The sequence below is a fragment of the Vulpes lagopus genome, chromosome X (assembly GCF_018345385.1).
Source record: "Vulpes lagopus strain Blue_001 chromosome X, ASM1834538v1, whole genome shotgun sequence".
Classification (NCBI taxonomy): Eukaryota; Metazoa; Chordata; class Mammalia; order Carnivora; family Canidae; genus Vulpes; species Vulpes lagopus.
Genome location: NC_054848.1, coordinates 53612220 through 53629277, shown reverse-complemented (window position 1 = coordinate 53629277; position 17058 = coordinate 53612220). Strand labels below are relative to the sequence as shown.

The following is a 17058-nucleotide window of genomic DNA, read 5'->3' as shown; positions in this document are numbered from 1 at the left end:
TGTTTTTGTTTTTGTTTTTCGTGAGGTATTTTAGAATTTCTTATTTCTTCTTAGACCCAATGGTTGTTTATGTGTTGTTTAATTTCCACGTATTTGTCAATATTCCGGGTTTTTTTTCTGCTACTGATTTCTAGTTTCATTCTAATCTGTTCATAAAAGATACATGGCATGATTTCAATCTTCTTAAATTTGTTAAGGCTTGTTTTGTGACCTAACAGGTTATCTTTTCTGGAGAAAGATATGTGTGCCTTTGAAGAATGTATATTATACTGCTATTGGGTAGAATGTTCTGCATGTTTGTTAGGTCCAATTGATCTATACTATTGTTGAACTCCTCTGTTTCCTTATTGTTCTTCTGTCTAGATGTTCTACCCATTATTGAAACTGAAGCATTGATGTTTCCTACTATTTTTGTATTGCTGTCTATTCCACCCTTTGGTTCTGTCAATGTTTATGTTATATATTTAGGTTTTCTGATGTTGGTGCATATATAACTGTTATATCATCCTACTGAATGGACTATTTTATCATTATATAAATACCAATATATAAATATGTCCTTCCTTGTCTCTTCTGGTAGTTTTTTACTTAAAGTTTTTTCTTTATGTAATTATAGCCAATTCTGCTCTCTTCTGTTTATCATTTGCATGAATTTTTTCTATTCTTTAAGTTTTTATTTAAATTCCAGGTAGTTAATATACAGTGCAATACTACTTTAAGGTATACAATATAGTAATTCAACAATTTCATACATCACCCAGTGCTCATCACAAGTGCATTCCTTAATCCTCATCACCTATTTAACCCACCCACACCCACCTCCCTTCTGGTAACCATCAGTTTGTTATCTATAATTAAGAGTTTGTTTCTTGGTTTACTTTTTTTTTCCCTTTGTTTCATTTCTTAAATTCCACATATGAGTGAAATCATTTGCAATGACAAGGATGGAGGTAAAAAGTATTACACTAAGTGAAGAAAGTCAGAAAAAGACAAATACCATATGATTTTTATATTTTATTGAGTCTACCTGTGTCTTTGAATCTAAAGCGAGTTCTTGTAGAAAACATGACTGGGTCTTGGTTTTATCCATTTGGCCACTATATAACTTTGATTGGAGGAGTTTTGTATATTTACGTTTGAAATAATTATTGATAGGGAAGAGTTTACCATTGCCATTTTGTCAGTTTTCTGTTAGTCTTGAGAGTCTTTGGTCTTTATTTCCTCTCTTGCTGTCTTCCTTTGTATTTTGTTTTTGTGTTGATATATTTTAATTTCTAAGTCTATTTTAAGCTGATAATTTAAGTTCAATTGCATTTAAAAACTCTTATTTTCAGGGATCCCTGGGTGGCTCAGCGGTTTAGCGCCTGCCTTTGGCCCAGGGCGTGATCCTGGAATCCCAGAATCAAGTCCCACATCATGCTCCCTGCATGGGGCCTCCTTCTCCCTCTGCCTGTGTCTCTGCCTCTCTCTCTGTGTGTGTCTCTCATGAATAAATAATTAAAAAGTCTTAAAAAAACTCTTATTTTCCATACACAATTATTTTTGTCACATTTTACATCCATAGTTTTTTCATAGTGTATATTTTTAAGTTATTTTTAATATTTTTGCCATTTAACTTTCACACTAGAAATAAAAGTGACTTATCTTCTACCATTACCATAATACAGTATTCTATATGTGTCTATATATTCAGTTTTACCAATAAGTTTCATACTTTCTTATGCTATCACATAACTCTTTAGTATCCTTTCATTTCAAAGTAATACATTTCCCGAAGCATTTAAGTCAGGTCTAGTGATGATGACTTTCCTCAGCTTTTAATCTTTCTATGAATGTCTGAATCTCTTCTTATTTTTAAGAATGGTTTTGACAGGTATTGTCTTCTTGGTTGGCAGTTTTTTTCCCTTCAGCACTTTGAATATATTATCCCACTTCCTTCTGGCCTGAAAGATTTCTGCTTAAATGTTACTGACAGTTTTAGTGGGGAGTTCCCTTGTATATGATAAATAGGTTTTCTTTTGATGATGCTTCCAAAATTATATTATTGATTTTTGACAATTTGAGTATAATGTGTCTTGGTGTGGGCTTCTCTGGGTTTTTTTTAATTTAGTAATCTCTGGCCTTCTTGAATTTTGTTGTTCATTTCCTTCCCCAGATTTGGAAAGTTTTCAGCCATTATGTCTTTGAATAAACTTTCTGGTCTTTTCTCTCTCTCTCTTCTCTTTCTGGGACTCCCCAATATCTATAATGATCTGCTTGATGGTATCCCAAAAGTCCCTTAAGCTTTCTCACTATTTTTCTTTTTCTTTTTCCACTGACTGAATTGTTTCCAAAGACCAATTTTAGTCCACTGATCCTTCTGCTCTACCTAATCTGCTGCTGAATCCTGCTCATGATTTCTTCAGTGTTACTACTGGGTTCTTTAGCTTCATGATTTTTATTTGGTTCTATTTTCAGTCTCTTTTGTTAGAATTCTCTATTTATGCACTGTTCTCTTGATCTTGGTGAGCATCTGTATAAGTCATTTTTAATTTTCTGTCAAAGCTCAGATCTGTATCTTTAGGGTATCTGGACATACAATGTATTCCTTTGTGTGGAATATCTTTGATTTTTCATTTTCATTTGACTGTGTTGGTGTTTATACATTACACACAAAAAAGCACCTCTTCCAAGCTCCATGGATTGGTCTTGTATATAAGACCTTCACCAATCAGCCCAATCAGCAATTCTGGGGGCTTCTATCAATTCTCTCCCTCCCTAAAGATAAGCAAATGACTGTGGCTTTTTTCTACGTAAGTGGCTATGCATTTACCAATCCAAACTGCCATCTCCATTCTCCTCCAGAGAGAATGGACTATGCCAGACCCATCGGATATCCAAGACTGGCAATACAGATGCCAGTTCTTTGGGCAGCCCTGGAGAAGTTGTGGCAGTGAATCCACAGATCAATTCTTCCATCTCCAGGAATAAGCTCAAAGCTGAAATGTTTCATCTACCCACTCTGTGATGAGCAGGATGAGAGGATCTATGGCATCTATCAGTCCTAGCCATCATTTCTGTTCTCCTCTGAAACTAAACTGTGTCAAATCCATCCACTTCTAGACTGACAAGTCAGATGCCAGTGCTTTGGGCAGCCCTGGAGCACCAGATGCACAGATAAACGTTTCTTCCCCAAGGAAATAATGACAGCTGGGATTTTTTTGTTCTTCTTGCTTTGTGCACAGTAGGAGGGATGATCTAGGATATCTACCAGCCCAAGACACTGTTTCTGTTTTCTCCTAGGCAGGCCTCTCAGTTTCAAGACTGGCGAGACAGAAGTAGGTTCTCTGAAAACTTGGGAGTGCTAGATATGTGAACCAACCCCTTGCTCCCTCTGGAAGAAGCTGGATGCTAGAAGGTCTCTTATCATATGGTGCTGAGCCGGTGATAGGGTGTCCCAAATCTCCCTGCTAGCATCAGTGAGTCTGGTTTCATGTTCACCCCAGTTATAGAAGTCTTTGAATTAGTCCCTTAATTTCTCACAAAGGGAATTTTTCCTTGAATCATTGCTAAATGAGTGTGTTGGGGGGAAAGGAGGAGGGTTCAGGACTTCCTAATCTATCTTGCTGACATCACTCCCTTTAAAATTATTCTTTTTGTGAAATATGACGAGCTGGTTCTAAAATACATAGAGAAATGCCAAGGGCCAAGAACATCCAAGATACTTTTAAAGAAGAGAAACAAGGTGGAAGGACTTGCTTTACCAGATATCAAGAGCTTATTAAAAAGTCCAGTAATTAAGGCTATGGTATTGTTACAATGACAAATAGACTAATAGAACAGAACAAACAGTTCAGAAACAATCTCACACATATGCAGACAATTTATGACAAACGTGACACTAAAGAAGTGAAGAAAAAAGACATTCCTTATAATACATGGCCTGGATCAGTTGAGTGTCTATACATAAAAGATAAAGCTTGGCCCCTAATATCTCACCATATACATAAATCAATTCTAGATGGACTGTAGATCTAAATGTGAATGCCAAAAACATAAAGCTTCTAGAAGACAGCATGGAAGAATATCTACATGATCTCAAGGTAGGAAAATACTTCTTAAATGAAACATAAAAAAACACTAGTCATAAAGGAAAATACTGAAAAACTGGATACATTAAAATTTAAAAGGTCTGTTCCTCAAAGAATACTATAAAGAGATTTGGGAAGGGTTTACAACATAAAAAGTACAAAAAATGGTTCATAGCCAGAGTATATAAAGAATCCCTACAAACCTATAGGAGAAAGACAATAACTCAATTTTTTTAAAAGAGCAAAATACTTGTATAGGTACTTCATAGAAGAAGCTATCCAAATAAATAAACATGTGCAAAAGTACAACTTCATTAGTCTTCTGAGAAATGTCAATTAAAATTACAATGAGATAGTATTACAAGCCCACCCACTAGATTTGCTATAATTTAAAAGAATGATAATAACAAGTATTAACAAGAATGTGGAACAACTTGAATTCTCATATACTGCTGGTAGAATGTAAATTGGTATAATCACTTAGAAAAACTATCATTATCAATAAATTTGAAACTATGCATTCCCTACAACCCAAAAATTCTAATCCTAGGTATATACCCAACATAAATTCATTATTTTAATAAATTAATTTTTATTGGTGTTCAATTTACCAACATACAGAAAAACACCCAGTGCTCATCCCGTCAAGTGTCCCCCTCAGTGCCCGTCACCCATTCCCCCCCACCCCCCGCCCTCCTCCCCTTCCACCACCCCTAGTTCGTTTCCCAGAGTTAGGAGTCTTTATGTTCTGTCTCCCTTCCTGATATTTCCCACACATTTCTTCTCCCTTCCCTTATATTCCCTTTCACTATTATTTATATTCCCCAAATAAATGAGAACATACACTGCCCAAATTCAAATACAGGGACACCTGGGTGGCTCTGCGGCTGAATGTCCGCCTTCCACTCAGGGTGTGATCCCGGAGTTCCAGGATAGAGTCTCACATCAGGCTCTCTGCATGGAGCCTGCTTCTCCCTTTGCCTATGTCTCTGCCTCTCTCTCTCTCTCTCTCTCTCATGAATAAATAAAATCTTTAAAAAAATTCAAATACATATAAGCAAAAGATATGCATAATATTCATAGCATTATTATTATAACCCAAACAAGAAACAACCCAAATAGTCATTATCAATAAAATGAATAAACTGTAGTATATTCAAACAAGGGAATAATATACAAAAATAAAAATAAAACACTATAGCTTCATGCAACATGATGGATATCACAAACACAGTGTTGAGAAAAACAACCAGACACCCTGCAAAATACACACTAATTTATATCAGTTTCAAAATAGGTAGAACTAACCTATGATGTTAAAAGTCAAGATAATCATTAACTTTGGAGTGAGAAGGTACAGTGATAAGAATGGAGCATAATGTGGGGATTATGAGATGCTAGTTCTATTTCCTTTTTTAAATTTTAAAAAATATTGTATTTATTCATTTGAGACAGAGAGATAGAAAGAGTGTGCATGAGCAGGGGGAGAGGCAGAGGGAGAGGGAGAAGCAGACTCCCCACTGAGCCTGGAACCTGACGTGGGACTCCATCCCAGGACTTGGAGATCATGACCTGAGCCACCCAGGCACCTGGCTAGTTCTACTTCTTGACCTGGGTTCTGGTAACATTAGTGTGTTCACTGTGTAATAATTCATCAAATTGCACAATTAAGATTTGTCACCTCTTCTGTATGTATGCAATACTTCAATAGAAAAGTGAGGGGGGAAGATGAACAACTAAGTACAAAAGATATAAAGTCGGTCCTCTATGAGGGCCGCCCTAACAAGCAAGGCAAACGGTTTTCTTGGTAATGTTCTTGGGTATTTAATGGCTTCTCTATTATAAAGAGATCTTCACTGTAAGGTATTTACAGATAAATTATAGATTATTTTTTCACAAAATCTGAGAATGAGATGAGACTTAGATACAAAATAAAACAAAACATCAAATGATGTATTACAGAAAGCTTCTTTACATCATTTTAAAGGTAATGTGGTTAGGGCCCCTCTCTATTTCACTTTCTAATAACTCTAGAAACCAGTGAAACGTTGCCAGTGGAACAATTTACTCACCTAAGCATAGCTGACACAGGCTTAGCAAGACTTAAGGAAAGCAGGCTTGTTACATACAGAGAAAATGTCTTTGTTTCACAGGAATATCTCCAAAGGCCCAAAATGATATTTAATTCAACAAGTATTTAAGTCCCTTAACTATAACTAGAATTGAATTAGTACTGTGGAACAAGACAAAAAAAAAGAAGGCAGATTTCTGAGGAGTTCTATATAAAGACACAAGAGTTATTAAACGGAAAACAGCAATAATAACTATAGAATGATCCCAAGACAGGATATGGTGGGTGCATTGCAGGAGTAGAATTAGTGAGAGAGAAAATGCAATAGGTATAATGGAGCCAGTCGATCAAAAGCCTTCAATGTCACACTGAAAACACTAGATTTAAACCCTATAGAAGGCTGTTTCATCTGGATCCCATTCCTCTAAAAAAAAAAAATTATTGGATTTAATGACTCCTAGTCATTTTCTTGATCAACCAGCCTTAACAAGCAATGTAAAATCAGTATATACTAATGTCCTATCTATAGTTTAAACCAAGAGATGTTTTGTGAAAAAAAAGTTGATTTCTAGGTCATCACCTCAAATAATTAGGAACATTTTCCAAATATCCCCAACAGTCTCAAATAAATTCTCATTAATCTACCCATTTCTATTTTCCTAAACTCTTCCTAAATCTTAGAGTTCCAATTTAGATTATCTCTTAGGCAATCATTTGAATGAGATACTACCTTTACTTGCCTTTCTTCGAAAAGAATCTTTTAACTATTAAAAGATATCTAATACCTAACATAGCGTCGGGCTGAGTCAGGCTATTTATTGAGCTAAATTGTTAAATTATACTAATATATTAACCTTATTCATCTCTCTCATGGTTTTGTAGACTTTGATCATATCCCTCCTTTAACCTCTCTCTCTCTCCAGACTGGGGAAAAAAAACTAGAACATCTCTCTATACTTTTGATCAATTTAATTGGGTTTCTAAGGGCTTTTATCAGCTGTTAGGTTTTTCTTGAGGAGCAGCAACCAGAATTTTCTATATGATTATGGATGCAAATCTACTCTTGGTCTTTTACGTGGAAAAGATAAGGGTTTTGTTTTGTCATTATTTTCAACATCCATCCTGCTGATGTCTACCATATTATTGGCTTTGAGGACCATAAACACAACTGGGCTAATTTCTTTATAGAATGATCAACAGTGACTTTTATTTTTTACTTTAACAATCAAATTGTGTACTGTCCAAATCAGAAGTTGATGATCTTCATATCATCTCTAACGAGTTGCCAAATTAATCTACAGGTACTCCTCGGCTACTCCAGCTCAAGGAGACAGTTATGATTCCAAAAGATCTGAGGTGACCCTCTCACTTTTAATCATTAACAATGTCCCTACTGGGGAGGCTTTTCTAATAATTCCCCTGGAGAACTTTGCTGATCTTTCTGCTATGTATCCTGACTGCCCTAATTTCTTTCTGTATCTTGTTTTAAATGTTTTTAAATTGAGAGATACAAGTGAAACTCTTCAGTGATCTCTAGATCCCTTTCTTGAGTTGTAACTGAGCCCATCATCTCATAAACACGGATAGGTTTGTATAGCCTTATATAATGAACTGACTCTGCTTTGCCCACTTGGTCTCATGAGATCTTTCTGCAATTTATTCTCATCAGTTTGTCTTTATTCCTTGCAAACAAACTGGTGAGAAACTGAATATTCTGCCCACTGAAGGGTGTATATTTTTATCTTTCTTCCTCTCCATCTAAGAGTTGCTGTAACAGCAGCTGTTTGTGTTGAAAAACTAAAATATAAAAATATGACCTACGTGGCCAAATCCCACAAGGCTGTTTACTTCCTTGTTTATGAATCAGAATCTGTCAGCACAACTTCGAATCTTGACTGTCAGCAGATACTGCAATTAAATGTCCCTGCAAAGCCAGCAGAGGGTGCACCAGGGCACTAGAAATTTTACCCAAGATCTAGCCATATCAATTTAACTCTAATAGCCAAACTTTTGGGGGTGGAGAGAGTGGGTATAGTAAAACTAATATTCTCAAGAGAAACATAATTTGAATCTGGGCTAAAATTCCTTGAAAGTGTACTTCAATTCTCCTGAAAGTAACAGTGAGGAAGAGTAAAGATACATGTTAAACTTAGTCTGGCCAAAATACAGGTAGAATAAAAGAAATTGATGCAAACCTGAGCCCTGTACATTGCAAGAATTGTACTACGGAGCTCCATCCCACTTTCTCCCAAAAGTTCCAGGAGTTGCCTGCTATAGGGGAACAAATGAACTTTCTTGAACTGGGAGTCAAGAGGCCAACTTCCCATCTACCCTTGACCATAGTTGTAAATGACCTTGGATAAATCATTCCCCTCCCTCAGGACCTATGTGCTATCCAAGGAGATAAAACAAAATGGATTCATATGGCCCCTTACAATTGTAAAAGTGTCTGACTCCAATTGATGCCAGCAAATCTAAAGAGCCAGTTTGCTTGTCGTGACTGCTCAAAAAAGATTAAAACAGAAGTAAAGGACAGAAAATGGGGAGCTGTATGTAAATCTAGACAGAACTATTTGAAGTGTCATGCAAACAATAGGCAACTAAATGCCACTGTAGACCAGTGAGAGCCCCATACCACCACAGAAGAGTGCAGCTGTCCTGCTATAATCCTCAGTCTATAAACATAGGTCTGTCCATCCTAAATACTGAAAAGGGTTGGCTACCATTTGAGTAAGGAAGTTCAATTACTTCATCTTTTCACAGCATATCAATGTTCAGCTGTTAAGTATTTCTACTGGGCATTGTGGGGGTGGGGGTGGATAGATAAAGGGAGCCAGAATCCTAGTTAATTATCATTTAGCTACAGTGTTTAAAGTTTCAAGTATGAGAAGCATGTCTACTGATTCTCTTCTTTGATAAGCTGTTATATAAGTATGTTGGAGTGTGCTAGCAAGACATTTTTAGGCTCAGGGTAATTTTACAATGCACAATGTAGAATATATGTCAGTCCCAACATTACAGTTTCGTCATGAATGTGATGCCAGCTTTGGATGGGTAGTCAAAGAGCACAAATGATGTTTACAGAGTATGACAATGACTCTGAATGTGGTAGTAAATATAGAAATCCGGGGTCTCTCATTTCAAGAAACTTATTGGCACAACTTGCCCTTTTCCCAAAAGGAACAAATTCACTATTATTCTCTAACCACCTCAAAAAGATTCTCTTACACTTGCCTCTTTTAAATTTCACATGACAAAATAGGGCAGTTAAGAGAATACTTATTTTAAGTGCACTAAAGTTAGTTGAATAAAGAGCTGAAAAAGTGGAAGACAATCACCAAAGCTAATAGTTTGCCAACCATAAAGAGTGCAAAACAAAACGAAAACTGCTCTTGAAAGATTACTCTTGAGTAATTCATTATACCATCAGTGGATTCCTGTTCTGGAACTAGCAGTAGTGAAGAGACTTCACACTTACCCTATCCACACCCCCACCCCGAAGAGTCAGAACCGGCATGCAAAGGGTGAGTTTTATTTTCATAGATTTTTTAAACTGCTGTTCAAAAGTTGTCTAGCAAGACGGCATACTTCTACCAGAATTCCACCGGGGCGCTGATCCTCACTAGAACACTGAGGACAATCAGTCTCAAATTGCAGGTAAGTGTGACCAAGCCCACGTTGTGGTCAGCGTACAAGGACCCGCGCTAAATATACGATTAAAAGTTGTTTCAACTGTGGAGCAGTTATTACAGCCGTTTACCGCTCCAACTCCAAAGGAGAGCCTGCTCGTGCTGGCATCAGCTCTGGACACGAAAAAACAAGCACCGCGGGCAGAGAATCTCACCAGGAGTAGAAGGGCTAAGCTGCTGCCGTTAGTCCTCCAGAGGGGCAGCGTCCGCACCTCCGCGGCCGGGAGAGCCGCCAACTTTCCCCAAGGCAGCTGGTAGCCGGGGGCGGCGGGCGCCTGCCAGGGTTCCCAAGTCCAGGGGTCCTGAGAGAGTCTGGGGGAACTAGACCAGGACCGAGGGCAACCTGCCCCGGGGCAACCTCTCCCCGGCTCGCCTGCCTTCTCCCCGGTCCGGCCCTGCAACTTGGCTGGAGGTGGCAGAGTCCTCCCCAGGGCCCTGTGGGGGAGGGCTCCCGCCCTGCCCACAAGGGAAGGGGGCCTCCGCCGCCGCCGCCGCCCCTACTAGGTGACTCACCTGGTGCCCGTCCTGGGAGTGTGGGGGGAGTGTGGTTTCTTCTGGTTCCAGCGGCCGCTGCTGAGGTGATGGCTGCCCGGAGTCGCGAGTGATGGGACCATCAGGGTCGAGGCCACCGGGGTTGTTCAGGGTGCCAGGGGTGCCGGGGCCAAGGCGGGACTCGGCTCCCCGTTCCCGCCGCAACTCGGAGCGCAACTCTAGGTAGCAGCACAACGTCAGCAGGTGGAGGGCCAGCGAGAGGCCAAAGAAACCCAGGAAGAGACGGCAGCTGTTCCCTTCACCCGCCTGGGCAGGGGCCCCGCGACAGCCGCAGCCCTGGCTCCCCCGCTCCCGCGGCGCTGCTGTGGGCAGAGGTTCCCGGCGCTCTACCTCAGGGTAGCCCATGGCCTCCGGAGACACCCACTCTCTGAGGCCCTGGAGCCGCCGCGTCTGCCTCAGCCGTTCAGGACCCCTGACAGGCAGCTACTGCCCTGCCATCGGTTAGGGGCTGCAGGGACCCGTTCCAAAGCAACGGAGGCTGGGCGGAACGGAGCAGGGAGCTGCCGCATGTGCAGCTCCACTCAGAGGGGTGGGAAAGGGAGGAGGAGGGACGGGGGAGAGGGGCGGCTCGGCCTGAGGGGAGAATGAAGGAGGTGGCCCAAGCCGACCCCGCCCCATCCCCCAGGCGGCTGCCCGAACGCCCAACCACCGGCCAGCCAGCCCTTGGCGCTCCGCCCCCTGCCATTCCACCCTGGGCCTCCAGCCACTGGGCGGGGCCTGGGGGCGTGGGGGTTCGCCTCTGCCTGACTGCCCCACCCAGTTCTTCCCGCTTGCGCCTGTTCCAGTTGGTGACCGCCGCTGTCGTTCATCCCTGGACTCCGCCCCAGTTTAACCCCCTACCGTCCAAACCCGCAGGAGAAGGGAAGAAGGGGGAGGCCGAGAAGAATTTGGGAACCTTGGAAAGAAAGTGGAGCAAAGAAAAGGAGGCAGAACCTAGAATTAATAGAAATGTTTGCAATTAACTGCAGTTGTTAATAACATCATCCAGTACTTATCTGTTGCTTTCAATCTTCAAAGCGTTTAACAGACGTTAAACTAATTAAAACAGTTCTTGGTTTGGAATGAAACCATGCCTGCAGTGTTTGCAATCCTGTGGCGCGCCAAAAGAAAAAGGAAACCCAGGAGCCTGGGAGCCAAAGGGAGTGAGATTGGGGTGGAAATGAGGCAGCCCCACTCCTGGAGTGAGTCTCGAGCCTCAATCTAAGTGGCCAAGAAGTGCACGTAAGCCAGGTGGAGCTGAGGCGATGTTGCCCCATGCAGGTTCAAACAGTCTCCTGAGATTTCTTGATCTATTAATTAATTCAACAAATATGTGTGGGTCCCTTTACAATGCAGAAAGTGCTGTATGAGATAATCCACAGCCGGAGGAGTTTCTCGCCTGCCTCTGCAACCAGTTTTGAGCAGAGAATATGTGCCTTCAATGAATAAATGGGGATATTGAGGACCAGGTGAGGTGCATTTTTACAAGGGTGGTCCACAGAACGTCCAGGCAATATTGGCATCTCTGTTTGTAGGCAACTGTTCTGGCCTCTCCACCTCTCCCCTCCCCTCCTCTCCTCTCCCTGGAGTAGTCCCTGGGGGAAGTTCAACAAGTCAGCCAACTGTTCCAGATGTACACTGCTGCAACTGCAGCATCTTCAACAGCTGAACCAATGAGAAAAAGTTTCAGAGCAAAAACAAAACAAAACAAAAAAAGACAAATGTCAGAACAATAGACCCTGAAATAAAGTATGGAAAGGATTAGTTGAGTCACAATCAACAAGAGTTACTAGTCTGAGATTATAGAGAGCTAAATGACCATAGCAGGGGAAATATGTGTGCTTCTTGGTCACTATGTACTCCTATTCCCATGCTATAAATAATTAGCAGTTTAATTGACTTGTCAAGTTTAGGCCTGAGACCTAGGCTGATGGGAAAGAAGAAGAATAGGGAGATATAGAAAAGAAACTGTAAAGCAAAAGCAAAACATGCACTGGAAAGGTCAGTCCAAAAAGCACAGGGGTCATAAACCTTACATATATTAGCCACAGCCAACTTTTCTTCCGGATACTTTGTGAATGACCTCAGCGCTTCAAAAAGATCTATTTGTCCCCTCGTTGGTCCTTACCCATGAAGTATAAAGTTTGCAAAGAATATCATCACCATGCCCATGAGAAGATTTAAAAGGGCACTTACCAGCTAAACTAATTTCAAGTCCTGCTTGTTCTGTCTAGGAATTCCTGGTGCTAGGGGAACTATGGAGCCGATTTACCTTAATTATCACAGCATAAGATTATTAAAAAGAATGTTAAGTCTAGGAATCAGTAGGCCTGACCCTACCACTGGTTTGCCGGGTCACTCTGAGCAACTCACTTTTTTGGACAGTGACTTTTTGGCCAGAAACATTAGTTTCTCCAACTGTAAAATGAGGAGTTTGGACTTGAACAGCTATAACATGTTTTGTCTGTGTTACTGCTGGCTATGTTGATTTGGTTGTATATACAATTCAAAGAGACTACCCCTGATTTCCTTAAAGTGAAAAGGAAACAAGTAATGGCCATCTCCTGGTAGTGGTCCTCGCAGGCCTTACTGGTCTCAGCTTACCCTCTTCTACCAGGCTTTTAACAGCCAGACTGAGATCCTGGGTTGCACCATTGCCCTCAGAAGACCTGCAAGTCACTTTGACCTAGAATCCCTTTTTGGTTCCCCAGAGAAAGAACATGTGTCTTCATATGCAGTAGGTATGTTGAAATGGAGCCATCCAGTGAGGGATATGCATAGTTATTTTTGAAAAGTGTTTTGAAGTGTTACTTCAGTTCACTTCTATGCTTTCATAAATACCCCATCTCCTACAGCATAGGTCTCAAATTGACAGCCTACAGGCCACATCCAACAAACAGATGTGTTGTGTCCGGTACAGTAATGGCTAAAACTTTGAATAAAAAAATTAATTACCAAAAAAAAATTAATTACCAGCATTTAGAAATCAGGACATTTCACATAAAAAAATCAGATTTCCTGCTTGTATCTCTAAAAGAAAAATAAAAAAACCTGCTAACACTGAACCCACATTCCCATATGGCTACAGTCAGCTAGAACCGAAACAAGTGCAAACAATCCAGTTCCATACAGTCATCCCTACCTCTTTCCTCCAGTGTCCATTACTGCCCTTATCACATATTTACCTTACCTGTATGGCCCCATGAATTCCAGAAGACAAATTATCAGCTCCTTATCATAATCCATAATCTGCCTTTCCAACTTCATCTCTCACCATCTGACAAGAAACCCATACTCCCACAAAATTAAATTCATTGACACTTCTCACACATCTGTGTCTTTAGACAAACTGATTTCTTTGCCTGAATGCTCCCACCTTGGACACCTGATAACTTCCTCAAGAATCAAATCACACGTTCTCTCTGGTGAAGACCTACAACTCACTCAAAAAAGACTTTTTTTATGCTTTAACAGTACCCTGAGCATGTCTCAATGATATCACCTACCACATTGTAGTTTTCTTTTTTCACATGCTTTCTCATCAATAAACTATGAGCTCCCTGATGGTAAGAACCACACCCTTGGGACGCTGGGGTGGCTCAGCAGTTTAACACCTGCCTTCAGCCTGGGGCATGATCCTGGAGTCCCTGGGATCAAGTCCCACATCAGGCTCCCTGCATGGAGCCTGCTTCTCGCTCTGCCTATGTCTCTGTCTCTGTCTCTCTCTCTCTCTCTGTATGTCTCATGAATAAATAAATAAAATATTTTTTAAAAAAGAATCACACCCTTTCCACTTGGGTACTCCAAGGAACTAGCACAGTACCCATTACATATAGGCACCAGTATTGTTTATCAAATTAATGGGGCATCAAGTCTGGTATGGTAAACTAGGTTACCTAGAATTCCAAAAAAGGAAGTGGGCCAAGGGAGGCCTGCCAGTACCAGTTATGAAGCACCTACTGTGTAACACACTATGGATAGATATAAAGGAAATTGAACCAAATGACAATTGTATAATTATCCTCCTTTTTTGTACTACTTGCTGTTGGACTTGTGGGTAATCTAGAAAAGTAAATAACGGAGGGGCAAGATGGCTGAAGAGTAAGGTCCCCAAATCACCTGTCTCTACCAAATTACCTAGATAACCTTCAAAACATCCTGAAAATCTACGAATTCGGCCTGAGATTTAAAGAGAGACCAGCTGAAACGCTACAGTGAGAGGAGTTCCTGCTTCTATCAAGGTAGGAAGACGGGGGGGGGGGGGGGGGGGGGGGGCGGGGGGGGGAAGAAACAAACAAAGAAACAAAAGGCCTCCAAGGGGGAGGGGCCCTGCGAGGAGCCAGGCTATGGCCAGGGCGAGTGTCCCCAGGACAGGAGAGCCCCGTCCCGGAGGAGCAGGAGCTGCACCAATCTTCCCGGGCGGAAAAGGGGCACGCAGGGAGTTAGAGCAGGACCCCAGGAGGGCGGGGAAGCGCTCAGGCTCCCTGGGACACTAACAGACACCTGCGCGCCCAGGAGAGTGCTATACCCCGCTGCCGAGCTCCCTAAAAGACTGCAGCGTGCACGGCAGGACCCGGGGAAGCTCGGAGGCGGCTCCGGCAGAGGAAGAGGCTCCGTGCGGAGGGGGCTGCGCGGTTCCGGGAGCAGCTCGGAGGGGCTCGGGCGGTGGCTCCGCGGAGGGGGCTGAGCCACCGGGAGCGCGAATCCAACAGCGCAGGCCCAGGAGCACTGGGCGCCAGGACACAGCCCAGGATCCGGCCTCCCCCCAGGGACAGGCAGAGGCCAGGAGGGCCCAGGACAGCAAGGACACTCCTGCCCGGAGCTGAGCAGATCAGCGGCCCCGCCCCGGAGCCTCCAGGTTCTGCAGATGGAGAGCCCCGGAGTTCCTGCGGGGGCTGAATCCAGGGCTCCAGAGCTGCCGCTGCCACCACGGTTGTTCCTCCTGGGGCCTCACGGGGTAAACAACCCCCACTGAGTCCTGCACCAGGCAGGGGGCAGAGCAGCTCCCCCAAGTGCTAACACCTGAAAATCAGCACAACAGGCCCCTCCCCCAGAAGACCAGCTAGACGGACAAGTTCCAAGAGAACCAGGAGTTGGTTCTTTGAAAGAATTAGTAAGATAGATAAACCATTAGCCAACCTTATTAAAAAGAAGAGAGAGAAGACTCAAATTAATAAAATCATGAATGAGAAAGGAGAGATCACTACCAACACCAAGGAAACACAAATGATTTTAAAAACATATTATGAACAGCTCTACGCCAATAAATTAGGCAATCTAGAAGAAATGGACGCATTCCTGGAAAGCCACAAACTACCAAACCTGGAACAGGAAGAAATAGAAAACCTGAACAGGCCAATAACCAGGGAGGAAATTGAAGCAGTCATCAAAAACCTCCCAAGACACAAGAGTCCAGGGCCAGATGGCTTCCCAGGGGAATTCTATCAAACGTTTAAAGAAGAAATCATACCTCTTCTACTAAAGCTGTTTGGAAAGATAGAAAGAGATGGAGTACTTCCAAATTCGTTCTATGAGGCCAGCATCACCTTAATTCCGAAACCAGGCAAAGACCCCACCAAAAAGGAGAATTACAGACCAATATCCCTGATGAACATGGATGCAAAAATTCTCAACAAGATACTAGCCAATAGGATCCAACAACACATTAAGAAAATTATTCACCATGACCAAGTAGGATTTATCCCCAGGACACAAGGCTGGTTCAACACTCATAAAACAACCAATGTGATTCATCATATCAGCAAGAGAAAAACCAAGAACCATATGATCCTCTCATTAGATGCAGAGAAAGCATTTGACAAAATACAGCATCCATTCCTGATCAAAACTCTTCAGAGTGTGGGGATAGAGGGAACATTCCTCAACATCTTAAAAGCCATCTACGAAAAGCCCACAGCAAATATCATTCTCAATGGGGAAGCACTGGGAGCCTTTCCCCTAAGATCAGGAACAAGACAGGGATGTCCACTCTCACCACTGCTATTCAACATAGTACTGGAAGTCCTAGCCTCAGCAATCAGACAACAAAAAGACATTAAAGGCATTCAAATTGGCAAAGAAGAAGTCAAACACTCCCTCTTCACCGATGACATGATACTCTAGATGGAAAACCCAAAAGCCTCCACCCCAAGATTGCTAGAACTCATACAGCAATTTGGTAGCGTGGCAGGATACAAAATCAATGCCCAGCATTCAATGGCATTTCTATACACTAACAATGAGACTGAAGAAAGAGAAATTAAGGAGTCAACCCCATTTACAATTGCACCCAAAAGCATAAATACCTAGGAATAAACCTAACCAAAGAGGTAAAGGATCTATACCCTAAAAACTATAGAACACTTCTTAAAGAAATTGAGGAAGACACAAAGAGATGGAAAAATATTCCATGCTCATGGATTGGCAGAATTAATATTGTAAAAATGTCAATGTTACCCAGGGCAATTTACACATTTAATGCAATCCCTATCAAAATACCATGGACTTTCTTCAGAGAGTTAGAACAAATTATTTTAAGATTTGTGTGGAATCAGAAAAGACCCTGAATAGCCAGGGGAATTTTAAAAAAGAAAACCATAGCTGGGGGCATCACAATGCCAGATTTCAGGTTGTACTACAAAGCTGTGGTCATCAAGACAGTGTGGTACTGGCACAAAAACAGACACATAGGGGGTCA

The 17058-nt window shown here is 41.9% G+C and overlaps 1 protein-coding gene across 5 annotated transcripts in view; it reads right to left on the bottom strand.

Annotated features, from left to right (window-relative positions):
* The window catches only part of EDA (ectodysplasin A), a 435889-nt gene extending 424798 nt beyond the window's left edge, over positions 1–11091 (bottom strand). For 2 of the 5 annotated variants that reach the window (XM_041741022.1, XM_041741023.1), the window contains exon 1: positions 10344–11091. In XM_041741022.1, the coding sequence (XP_041596956.1) occupies positions 10344–10727 (384 nt within the window). In that variant the 5' untranslated portion in view covers positions 10728–11091. The remainder of the gene's footprint in view (positions 1–10343) is intronic. The other 3 variants (XM_041741020.1, XM_041741021.1, XM_041741024.1) reach the window with 2 other exon arrangements.
* Between the last annotated feature and the right edge of the window lie 5967 nt (positions 11092–17058).